This window comes from Cucurbita pepo, chromosome 19 (genome assembly GCF_057944985.1).
Source record: "Cucurbita pepo subsp. pepo isolate OVF chromosome 19, ASM5794498v1, whole genome shotgun sequence".
Classification (NCBI taxonomy): Eukaryota; Viridiplantae; Streptophyta; class Magnoliopsida; order Cucurbitales; family Cucurbitaceae; genus Cucurbita; species Cucurbita pepo.
This window is the reverse complement of record NC_141816.1, coordinates 11,080,832-11,093,262: the sequence shown is the minus strand read 5'-3', so window position 1 is coordinate 11,093,262 and position 12,431 is coordinate 11,080,832. Positions and strand designations below refer to the sequence as shown.

At 34.5% G+C, this 12,431-nt stretch overlaps 2 protein-coding genes across 3 annotated transcripts; both read right to left on the bottom strand.

Moving 5' to 3' along the window:
* Positions 1-882: 882 nt before the first annotated feature.
* On the bottom strand, positions 883-2,685 carry LOC111781692 (protein WUSCHEL). The gene is made up of 3 exons (XM_023662379.2): positions 2,135-2,685; positions 1,938-2,020; positions 883-1,373 (listed from the first exon to the last, which is right to left on the bottom strand). Exons 1-3 carry the CDS (start codon positions 2,571-2,573, stop codon positions 1,005-1,007), a joined length of 891 nt encoding a protein of 296 aa, XP_023518147.2. The 5' UTR covers positions 2,574-2,685; the 3' UTR covers positions 883-1,004.
* Positions 2,686-7,377: 4,692 nt separating this feature from the next.
* Positions 7,378-11,836, bottom strand: LOC111781804 (RNA demethylase ALKBH9B). Of its 2 annotated transcripts, XM_087120301.1 has the most exons (7): positions 11,401-11,836; positions 10,533-11,120; positions 8,892-8,977; positions 8,423-8,733; positions 8,265-8,336; positions 7,863-8,162; positions 7,378-7,672 (listed from the first exon to the last, which is right to left on the bottom strand). In XM_087120301.1, exons 1-6 carry the CDS (start codon positions 11,573-11,575, stop codon positions 7,865-7,867), a joined length of 1,530 nt encoding a protein of 509 aa, XP_086976427.1. In that variant the 5' UTR covers positions 11,576-11,836; the 3' UTR covers positions 7,378-7,672; positions 7,863-7,864. The 2 variants fall into 2 exon arrangements, with proteins under 2 accessions (XP_086976427.1, XP_023518278.2); XM_023662510.2 differs by having other exon boundaries at positions 7,378-8,162; positions 11,401-11,833.
* Between the last annotated feature and the right edge of the window lie 595 nt (positions 11,837-12,431).

The following is a 12,431-nucleotide window of genomic DNA, read 5'->3' as shown; positions in this document are numbered from 1 at the left end:
CATCATTTCATTCTATTCACTTACACTGCTACACTATACTATACCATACCATACATTACTCTCTCTTCCACTTATTCAATTTCAAATCATTGCAAAATCTTTTCTACAAACTGTACCATTACCATTACCCCAACCCCATGATTCTCCTCCCCTTCCCCCACAAAACCCTAATTTTTTTAAATTAAAAAAAAATAAATCCATTATTTATTTTTTTAAAACTAAATAATTTATTGAATATAAATTGAATATTGTATTTGATAGTACTTTTAATTTTGTTTCTAATATTGTTTCTAATAAATTCGTGAATCTTTAAGAAATAATGATTATGTTAAGTATCTATTAGACATCAAATTAGAATAATTTAACGACCCATTAAGCTCGTAAAGATTAAAATATTATTGAAGAAAAATTACAATTTTTTGTTGTTGTTAGAATTAACATTTAAAAATAAAACTATAGAAGTAAAATGTATCATTTTCTAAAATAAGGGCTTTATCTTCACTATATTAAAAAGTGGATGTTGGAGACTCAGTTTTGAACCATTTTACTGATCATTTTATACTTATTGGTCATTTATACAATTTTACTTCATTTATTCCATTATTTCTATTAAAATTAACATAATATTTGTGTTATAAAATTAGAACAAATCACATATTAGATAAAAATATTTTTTTAATTAAAAAAAAAAACCTCAATCAAATATAAAATATTTTTGGTGTTTATTTTTCAAATTGACTAATATTTTAAAAAAGTTTTTTTTTTTGGTAATTTTAAAAAGGCACGGGATATAATTATTTTTGGATTTTTATGGGTCTAAATTATAATGTTTATCTTAAAAAACACGAGGGAAACAGGGCTTCCACGGTCGGGATCATATAATAAGAGACAAAGATATTCTTAATTTCAGTTTTTCAGTACCTAATTAATTAGAAATTAAGCAAACCCATTTCCTCAGCTGGGATTAATTAACATCATAATTTAAGATTACTTTATGGGTTTCATCAGATTGCGTCATCCGGTGAGATGGCAGCGTAAGAGTTGAGGCTGAGCTCCAGCGAAGTCCTCGAACCGGTGGCGCCGTCGTCGGAGCGGCCGTACCAAGTGGTAGTATAGTAGCCGTCCGAATATTTCGGCTTCATGCTGCAGAAGCCGCCGAGACTCCGGTCATCATGGATGGGAAAAAGGGGGAGAGTTTCTATCTCTTGCTCCTCGTCTTCCATGGATTCTTCAACATATTTAGTCTTTTCAAATACAGTCGCCGCCGCGGATGCCGGTGAAGAATATGGATCAACGCCGATCCACGACCCCATGTGGTGGCTCCGACGAGACCCCACCATGCTGCTACTTCCTCCCGATGATATCGAACACTCCTAAACATACACATAGAAAAAAAAAATCAATTTTTAGAGGGTTTGAAGAGGTGGGTATTGCCGATCATATCAATTTTAGGAATCCCGACTCTCCACAGAACAAAATTTTCAATTTTTAGAGGGTTTGAAGAGGCAGGTATTGCCGATCATATCAATTATGAGAATCACGACTCTCCACAAAACAAAATTTCAATTTTTAGAGGGTTTGAAGAGGTGGGTATTAACTATCGTATTAACTTTAGGAATCACGAATCTCCACATAACAAAATTTCAATTTTTAGAGGGTTTGAAGAGGCAGGTATTGCCGATCATATCAATTATGAGAATCACGACTCTCCACAAAACAAAATTTCAATTTTTAGAGGGTTTGAAGAGAAGGGTATTATCGGATCATATGAATTTTAGCAGGTTACGTAAATGTTAGGAAAATCGACTTTTAAGTGATAATATTATCAACTTTGAGTGTAAGCTCTCGTGGCTTCACTTTGAGCTTATTAAAAAAGCTAAGTAACGTATTCCTTACTTATAAACGTATGATTATTTCCTCGAGTGTAAAGAGCTTACTCTAAAACTGTTCTCGAAAGTGGTAGACCCATATCCGTAATTTCCCATATGGCCGACAGCCACCATAACCGAAGAAGATGGAGCTGCAGAAGAACCAACACAAAAACAAGACAAAAAAAATGAAAACATAAGATCTTCATACGAACAAAACAAAACGAAGAACAAGAAGAAGAATCAAGACCCAAAAAAGGGTATACTTGGAGGGTATTTGGTGTGGAACAAAGGAGAGGAAGAGGAATCTTCAGGCTTCGAAGAAATTAAGGAAGATTGCAGCTGTTGTTGTTGTTGTTGTTGTTGTTTAGGAACAGGAATTTGTTGTTGTTGATGATGATGATGAAGATGATCAGAGGCAGAAGAAGTGAACCTTTTCTTCTGTCTTTCACGAGCCTTATGGTTCTGAAACCAATAAAAAACGTTCTTGCCTTCAATTTTACCGTACTGTCTAAGGCGAGCAGAGATCCTCTGGATTTGATCGGCGCTTGGGGACCGAACTCCATTGTTGTAATAAAGCTCCTTCAAGATTCTAATTTGGTCGGTTGTGGGCGTCCACCGAGTGCTGCTTTGCCGGCACACAAACCCCCCTTTGCCGTTGCTTCCTTCTTCGCTCCCCTGAGCAGCTGCCTTTTGATGATCCATTGATGATATCAAATTCAAAAACCCTCATAATAAAACCCCAAAAGGAACAGTTTTTATAATGAAAGAGTGGCACATGGACTGAAATCACACACCAAATCTGTGAGAGAAGGACTGAAGATGACACAGAGAGAGATGATCATAAAAAGGGAAGGGACAAAAGAGGGCTTAGAAAGAGTGGGAATCAGTTTCTTTTTTTTTTTCTTTTTTTTTTTCTTTTTTTAAATTTTAATTTTGTTATTTTTTTTTTAAATATATATATATATATATATATATACGAGAGGGGTTTTGAATGAATGAATGAATATTTGTAAGTTTTGATATTTTTGTTTATAAATGAAAATTTATTTATTTATTTATTTATTTATTTATTTATTTATTCATCAATCCCTTCCATTCTATTCTATTCTATTCTATCTTTTCACCGCAGTGATATTTCTGTAGATATCAAAGATTTTCATGAGTAAAACTGTAAAAACATCTTCTGTTCATCATCTTCTTCTTGTTGTTGTTGTTCAGATGAGAGGGTTGGGGCCTGAGGGAGGAGGGGGGGTCTTACAGTTGTAGGGTTTCTATTTTATGGTTCTGTGAGGCTACAAAGAGAGGTCGTGTAATGTTTAAGGGTTATTGTACTTACAAACTTAGGGAGGCTATACCCTCCAGGCTCCAACCTTCCCTTCTTGTATGGGAAAGGAGAAGATACTCTGTTGCATAAAGTACACCCATTGAACCTCCATCACACTGAGCCTTATTTCTTTATTTCTTTATTTCTTTATTTTTTTTATTTCATTTTTTTATAAAAAAAAAATTGCAACCCTTCTCTTGAATTTACATTATGAGAAAAACCCAGATTTTATTTTTTAAAAAAAAATAATAAAGATTGAATCTTTACGAAGGGAAAACCCATAATTAATTTGAATCTTTATTATTTTCACCCAATTTTTTTTAATTTTTTGGTAAAAAAGATAGCAACCCTTCTCTTGTATTTACAATATGGGAAAAACCCAGGTTTTGTTTTTAAAAAAATAATAATAATAATTGAATCTTTATGAAGGGTTAGTAAAGGAACATTCATATCTATTTAAATCTTTAGGGTTTTATAAACCCTAAATGGGTTATTAAAACTGATTATTTATATTTGGAAAAAAAACCCCATTGTTATTGTTTAAGGTAAAAAAACGATCCTTATTTTAATTTTGATAAAATTTGAGGGGTTGGTTGCAATTTTTTGTTCTAATTAAGGTTTGAAGAACAAGCTTTGTCCAAACCCTTTTCTGCTCATTACAGGTTTGTTGGGTTTGTCTTAAAACTTCTCTTATCAGTAAATAAAATTAAAAAATTAAAAAAAAAAAAAATTACTGTCCCTTACTGATTAATCAACTGAAACCCAGTTTTGATTGATGCCTTGGAACTTGATTTAGGGTTTTCCCCACAGAAACCCCAAATCTACTTCTTTAATTTTTTTTTAAAGATAATTAATTAATTATTTATTTCAATTTTAAAAAAAAATTTTGATTAAATTCAAAAGCTGTAAAAAAATATTTAAATGTACGATATTGAAGTCTAGTTCAATATTAGGGGACGGCAGATTATTTTGTATAAATTATTTGAATATTTCCTAACTTTATTATTTATGACAACGATATAAATCTTTTATGATTCCAAAAATGATATTTAATATCATTTACCGACTACTCTACAAATAGATCAATATATATATATATATATATATATATATATATATATATATATATATATATATATATATATATATATTAATTAAAATTTAATTAATTAATCCATATTACCCTTAATAAAGATTAAATAAACCCTAAATTTAATTATTCATACATTCATGTTACAAATTAATTATGGTTTATCAAATATAAAATCTAAGAGAACAACAATTTTAATGAGAAAAATATAGCCGTTATTGGTTAAGCTGCCATATTTAATTATTCTAATTTCACAATTAAAAAATTAAGACTTAATTTTAAATTATTAAAAATAAATTTGAGAGTATTTGAAATAAGACAAGATTATTTTAAGACATAATAAAAAAACATAATAAATTTTATTAAAAATTGAGTGCGTAAATTTATAATAATTAGTTACTTCTTCACCGAGTGAGTATGTATTGTCACCACAGACTAATACAAGTCCAGAAGTGAGTATATAATATTACCACATACTAACGCAAGTCCTTTGAACAGTAAAACATTTTTAACCATGAAGTTCATATGATTAAGTCTCTAAAAAAGAAGGTATACCTCAGTGATATATGTAACAACTTTCATTTTTTTTAAAACCCTTCTTAGTTATCCTATCCCTAAGATCGTTCTAATTTGGATGTGATCTCGGTTTATTTACGTACCCCTTATTTACTCGGGTGCACATGCTCACTAGTTTTCACCTTGGTTCATTCCCAAATCATGTCTTATTAGGAGAGGTATTGACTCCATCTCCTGAAGAACAGATCATTGTATTTTCTCGTTCTAACTTCTTATCCGTATTTTACCATTTGTTCGGAATTGTGGGGTTCGTAATTTGTAAACCCTAGAGAAGAGATAAATCCAAACTTATGAGAGAGAGAGAGAGAGAGAATGATAAGGTGTTGTGGAAGAAAAGAAAGGAAAGATAGAAGATAAGACGGACATATATTTTGTGTTGTAGAATCTGTTGGATCCCTTTTTGTTTAGTCACTTCTTCTTCCATTTGTTTTCATTCACCATACACATTTATGCCAAACCCATAATCATTTTTAAATGTCATTTCATTTCATTTCATTTCATTTCATTTCTATTTTATTAATTCTCTCTCCTCTCTCTCTCTCTCTCTCTCTCTCTTATTTAATGCATATATTCCCCAACCTATCAATTCCAACCCAATGATTTAAGTGTGGAATTAGGGTTTATTTTCCCAACTCCCAAGAAGATGTTTTTATGATCTTTGTTACACAGTCCCCCCTCTGTCCCACATGTACCTCTAATCATTTTTTAATTTATTTTTAAACTCTTTCTAATTTTGTTCATGTTTATTAAAAACTAGTTAATTATATGTAATTTAATTAGTTTGAGTTATAAACAATTACTTTCTACGAACTAACAGGTCATAATCGAGAACTATAAATATAAATATTAAATTAATGAATGTAGAAATATCCACGTTTTTTTTTTTTTTTTTTTTTTTTTTTTGTCTTTCCAATCTTATATGGAAGCTTTTTCATTGTAAAGCGAACCTTCACAATTAGTGAAGAAGTGTAACATTCATTGTTCGATATAATTGGCCACATTGAGGGATAGACCGTGTAGTGAAGGGCAGGTATGCGTATAATCAATGCGTTCAAATGGATCATGGACTAAATGGCTGTTGCTTGACCGGGCTATGTTTAGAATTATTTGTTGAAGTTTTGAGATGTAAAAATGTACCAGTAAAGGAGTGTTCCACCTTAGAGGGAAGTACGTACATGAGTCTTGATGGACAAAGTGGAAGCTAGAATGTTAGCTTAAGTAACGCAAACTATAGGACTCGTCCACAAAGGATGTAGTCCATGGATAATAGATGAATGCTCACGTATTACTCTTTTATTGATCTTGAAGAACGAAAGAGACTAAGTTTGCTGGAAAGATGGATATCGATTCAAGGACACAAGGTATCCCATCTTTTTAGAGTGAGAAATGGTAGATAACATTTATGAAACCAACTATCGAGTACTCGAGATTGAAGTAATACATGGTCGTCCAATACAAAACTCAAACGAGGGGATGAATTGTAAAGTTTTATTGTGTTCATATATATAAAAAAAGAACGTGTGCATGTTTTTTAGTACATAAAAATGATCTACAAAACAATGAAGGGTTGTTGTTTTTTTGTTTATGGGTAAACGTGAAAACACAGAGCTTCTCCTTGAATTCATCCTGTTAACTGTCTCATTCCTTTCTCCAATTCCAACTCTATCAGAGTCTCTCTCTCTCTCTCACCTTTTAAAGATTACATAATTTGTTTGATTTTGACATAACCATCATGAGATATGCCTTTCCTTATCATGGGGTTTACCCTAAAAACAACACAAAGATCAAATTTTGATTCTTTTTTCCCCTTAAAAAAAAAAAAAAAAAGAAAAAGAAGAGAGAGAAAACCCTGAGCAGCTTACCTCATGGGGGGAGGGAGTCCCTTTGGTTGTGGGGCAGTAGTCCTAGCCTTTTGGTACACTCACCCCTTTTCTTCCGGGTAATAATCATCAATCTCTTTTCTCTCTTCTTTTCTCACCCATATCACTCAACATACATCACATTCTCTCTTTCTTAAACCCTTCACTTCTAAGGATAGAGACTTGTAACCACATAAACAATACCCTACCCACAATTACTCACTACTTGTAGAAACCAACCAAAGCACGTAGTACGTGCGATGATGCAAATGGAACATCTGATAGTTCAGGAATGATATGAATTATCAACTTTTGAGTATAGCTCAACGTGCATTATATACTTCCGTTGGGCTTTCGGTATATTAATCCGAATATTCATATCAACCCAAGAAGATCATATCTAGAACTTTGGTGGTTTCAATTTGTTGCAGAGGTCTGAGTTTTTTACTGATAAAGAAGAGTCCAGTGGCTTTGTGAGGAAACAGGCCCATTTTAAACTTCCATGCAGAGTAGCTTTTTTCGATGTTGATTTATGGTCCCATCTGAAATATTGTACAATTCAGGAAGTAGCTTTTAATGTAAATTTACCTGAAGGAACCAAATCTCACTCCTTTAAGTTCAACGATTCATGTTCATGTTTATGACACAGTTGGAGAAGATTCAAAAATAGCCTCAATTTTGACTTTATATAAGATAAAACAACGGAAATATACTCGGAAATCTTAATCAGCCCGTCACCCGGAGCATAGAATCAATGAATCAATATGGACACAAAATAAGTCGTTCAAATATCCCGACGAACACCTCCCTCGTCTTCTTCAAGGCAGCTTCAAAATGTTTGATCTGCAGCATTGTTAGATTTGACAATTTTGCTCCCATGGTTGTGCTCGGGATTGATCCATCGGGTGTTCCAAAGTGCAGAAACTTGAACTTCACATCATTTTAGTAACGACTACGACAAGTATGACAGCATCTAAACGTGTTAATATATTCTTGGTACACAAACAAATAAAATTTCATATGCCAACATGATACAGAACTTGCACTCAATCACCTTGTAGCGCTTCATAAATTACTCTTAACACCCAACTTCTGATGCCAAATAAAAAAAATGATTAAACAGGACTGTTAAATGATGCTACCTTCAGCTGTCTTCTAGATTTACTCTGCTCCTCCTATCCGACGACGTATACCGAGCCCTACCTGGATTCCGTGGCTCAAATTGAGTGTCGCTTCTGTTTCCAGATCCCCTGGTTCTCATATGACCACCACCGCGCCTAAATGGCTGCCTCCTTATTTCCCTTTCTGATGATACAGGAGAAGTTGGTTCATCATTTTTACTTGCTTCGTAGGGCAATGGTTGGATTCCCTGCAAATCCGGTTCTGGAGCATACTCAATTGGCCTTTTGGACTCATCTATTCTCCTAAATGTAATTGATATCCTAGAAGGATCAGAAAAGAAGCGAGTAAGGTTGGATAACATCATGCGAGTAAAGGTATTGGCTTAATGGAACTCTGTGTACAAGGGACCTCCTGAATTATACCTCTTTGTAGGGACTGCAGGTACACAATGTCTAGCAACATCGGCACTATTTCCATTCAACACAAGAACAGACCTGGGAGAAAATGAAAAACAGTAAGATTCGAATCAAATGCAATTGACAACCTCCGGAGATGGAAATGGGGATTGGGATTTTCGTACCCGACAGGCAGGGGGATTGCAATCGGCCCAGAAAATTGACCAGGACCTACGATAGAAAGGTTTGTTCCAAAAACAATATTGCATTCACTGAGGAATGACACGGTGCAAAACGGTCGAACAAAATCATGGTTGTCAATATGGGGAGGAATACAGTCCCCTTCGTCATAGATGTTCACAATGCAACTATCAGGAACACATGTTGGAGGAATCACATGCCATCTCACCAACCTTCTAATGATCACCTTAAAGAGAGAAGGAATTGAATCCACAATTTCACTTTGAAGAATTCCAGGAGGGTTGCCATTTTTATCCTGTCGTCATAATTTTTCTTAGAATGATTTACCCTTTTTTAAACATGATGCTCTGATTAGGATACCTAACCGAACATCCCAATTGGTCGAACGTCAAAAATGTAAACTTAAATGCAGTTCAAAAGAACCACACAAACTTAGCAATTAGATAGACTCACAGCTGCATAATTGTAACAGCACCCAAACTGCAGAGTTACACGTCCCTTTCCCTTCATCCATTTTTTGGGAGCAGAAAATGTTCGTTCTGCAGAAAAAAAAAAAAAAAACGATTCAGGTGTTGCATTCGAGTCACTATCATGTTTGTTGTACAGAAAAGAAATTCAAAGAAGTAGAAACCAAGTATGGGGACGATGGAGAAACATTAGCATGTGTTCTCGCTATATCTGAATATTGATTCCACACCCATACAGAGACTAAAATTTTCAATGTGCACCATGAACTATGAAGCCTCTAAATTTGATAACCAATCAGCAAATGAAGGCAGAGAAAATGCGACATGAACACAAATGAAGGCAGATACTGTGCTCAAATTTTCTTCGTGACTTGGTTTCAAGACAATATGCATCATGAACTATGAAATCTGTGAGTTTGATATCCAATCAACTAAAGAAGACAGAAAATGGCTGTGCTCAAATTTCCTTGGTGACATGGTTGAAGAATTGTTCTAATTCCACTTAACAAAAATAAAAGCTGCTACTGGTTAGCTTCCTCACAATTCTCAGTTGTTTCCCCTAATCTGTTTGTAAAGGAATATGCCGAGAAATTTGTTATATTAGTAGCAAAAGGATTCAGCACACTTAAGAAGGATAATAACCGAGATGCATGAACTCAAGGTCTAACGAACAGATTTTAAGATATAAATCCAAGAGAGCTACTACCCTACAAAATCACCCCGGTAGGCTATAAAAATGCAAGGTAACAAGGGAATATCACGTTAGTGAAAAGAGAGAGCAAAAGGGAAAGCAGTGATGTGAGATCCTACATTGGTTGAAGAGGAGAACGAAACATTCATTTATAAGGGCGTAGAAACCTCTTCCTAGTAGACGTGTTTTAAAACCTTGAGGTGAAGGCCTTGAAGGGAAAGTCCAAAGAATATAATATCTGCTAATGATGGGCTTGGGTTGTTACAAATGGTATCATAATAAGACACCGAACGGTGTGCTAGCGAGAACGCTGGACCCCAAGGGGGGTGGATTGTGAGATCCCACATTGGTTGGAAAGGGGAACGAGACATTCCTTTATAAAGGTGTGTAAACCTCTTCCTAGTAGACGTGTTTTAAAACCTTGAGAGGAAGCCTTTGAAGGGAAAGCCCAAAAAAGATAATATCTGCTAGTGGTGGGCTTGGGCTATTACAAGTGAGTCAGGAAGAAAGCAGTCATTAAATAGGTAGATTAGGAAGAGAGTGACCCTCTCATATTATCTGGTTTGCTTATGTGGAATTCGCACTCAGAAACTTTCTAAGAATAGATTTTGGCCTTTTCTGTTCTGCTACTATCAACTACCAGATCAAATACAACTATTCTTATAGCCTAGGCTCCGAATGCTAATGCTACTCTCTAATTAACCACACCACAGACTAACTCCATTCAATACAAAACATTTTACGAGATTATACGAGATTACACGAGCATCAATAGTAGAGCCCCATTAACCAGATTATCCAAGGAATATAAGGCTTGCGTCCTGAGGTGAGGTTTAAATTTTAGCCTCAAAGAGTCATAAACATATAGCAGGATAGCAGGTTAGGTAAGCCAATCACTCAGAATAAAGAAAAACAATATGCAGAGGGGAATGATACCTCTTAATTCTCCCTTCATGCCCATCTCCTGTAGTGCATAAACATGGTCAACTATTCTCTTCTGTTCTGCAGCGCTAAAAATGCCTGTATGAAGCTCAAGTCCTTCAAGAATGTTTACAAATTTTCCTTTAAACCTCTCCAAACAAATAAAATCTTTCTTTCGTCCAACACTCATGAACCTGATGTACTCTCTTTGCTCTCTGGATAGCTTAGGCTTCTCAATAACCTTCGATATTGTTAATTTCCCTGCGTTCGCATTGACTAATCTTTTCTCTGTTTCGCACTCATCTTCCTCTTCTTCTAGTTCATCCTCCTGAGTCATGTCGGCCCACGACAATCGAGGCCCTGATGTCTTGGTGGAATTTAATTTAGAGGATGGCTCACTAGAAGAAGTTTCAGGCAATCCATCAGCTTCATTCCCTTCATTTATGCCATCCTGCCAACTCCCTAATGAATTTGTTTCCGCTTCATCTTTCCAACTTCCCAGAGAATTTGCATCACAAGCATCATCCTCATTCCCATTACTCTCGTTCATGGCTTTCTCTCTTAGGGGACGCGCAGAACTTGAGTCCTCGTCGGGACGGACAGCTACAATATGATCAAATTCAGCAATTACATCAGACAATCCTCATGATTAAACAGAGAAATCATCCAAATTATCCGAACCATAGGGACAGATAATGTAAACTACAGTAGACGCCTCACTATTTTTAGCAACATAACAAATCAGAAAGTCCGAATGCAGTAATGCTTAAAGAAGTATGCAAGAACAGTAACAAACTACACACATACACTAAATTATTCTAAAGAATCTAGAATTTTAGATGGAATAATTCATCAAGAACAATAGAAAGCAACAACAGAATACCTGGATCAAGGGCGCGGATTCGATCCGAGAGCAATTGCGTGCAATCTTGACAGAGATCTCTGGAAAGAAAGGGAAGCCAAGTGGTAAGAAACTCAGAAGCGATCCGTAGCTCTGAGGGCTTGTAATTTTGAAGAAAAGGGTCTTCCAATTTGAGGTGCTGATGACTAATCGCCATCGGCAAGTGGCGGGCAATCAATTGTGAGCGAGGGAAATGGTGGCTGTGAAGGTGTTGTTCAAGAAGCGAGAAATCGGTCAGAGCAGAACCGAAGAACTCAAGCGAAGCGATGGGGCTGAAAATCAAAATTTTGGGAAACTTCGTTTGTGGACCGCAGAATTTAGAGCGAAATTGCGAATGATTTCCTAATTGGACATCGGTAGATGAAGATTTTTGAAGAGATGTACAAAAAACTGGATCAGATTCTCGCTCGGATCCGGTTTTAGATTCGGATTCCTTTCTTAATACGGTTCCTCCAAATTTGGGCCAATCCAAATATTCATACATACATACATATATCATTCTTTTTAATTTGAGATAAGAATATAGATATTTTAAAATTCAGAAAAAAAAAAGATAAATAATCATTAATTTTCGATATGTATTTGGTAAAAAAAATTAAGATTAATAAATACTTAGTTGAATAGATATTTTAACCGATAATAATGGTATAATTATTTCAATATTTATCAATTTTAAATATAGCTAATGAAGATCAAGAACATGATGATACACCATTTTGTATATCATCAGTTAACCATTTTTATATCTATGATTTCGTTTGTCAATAATCCATCAATATGTTTTTATCATTGTCTATTGACGATAATTTAAACGCGTTTAATATAATATTTTACCATTGTCTATTAACGATAATTTAAACGTGTTTAATATAATATCTTTATGCCTTTTAGAATTGATTTTGGATTGTACCCGCCATCTTTAAATTGTTGAATGGTAATTTAGTAGTGATAAAGTTGTTTGTTAGGTTTAAAATTAGAAATAACAATTTACAAAATATTAACCAATGGCTATT

Coding starts and splice junctions, on each gene's coding strand:
- LOC111781692 (XM_023662379.2), bottom strand. CDS start 2,573: ATGGATCATCAAAAGGCAGCTGCTCAGGGGAGCGAAGAAGGAAGCAAC. Junction 2,021..2,134: donor CCACACCAAATACCCTCCAA/GTATACCCTTTT, acceptor GTTCTTCTGCAG/CTCCATCTTCTTCGGTTATG. Junction 1,374..1,937: donor CTTTCGAGAACAGTTTTAGA/GTAAGCTCTTTA, acceptor GTGTATGTTTAG/GAGTGTTCGATATCATCGGG.
- LOC111781804 (XM_087120301.1), bottom strand. CDS start 11,575: ATGGCGATTAGTCATCAGCACCTCAAATTGGAAGACCCTTTTCTTCAA. Junction 11,121..11,400: donor AATCCGCGCCCTTGATCCAG/GTATTCTGTTGT, acceptor ATCATATTGTAG/CTGTCCGTCCCGACGAGGAC. Junction 8,978..10,532: donor CATGAAGGGAGAATTAAGAG/GTATCATTCCCC, acceptor TTTTTTCTGCAG/AACGAACATTTTCTGCTCCC.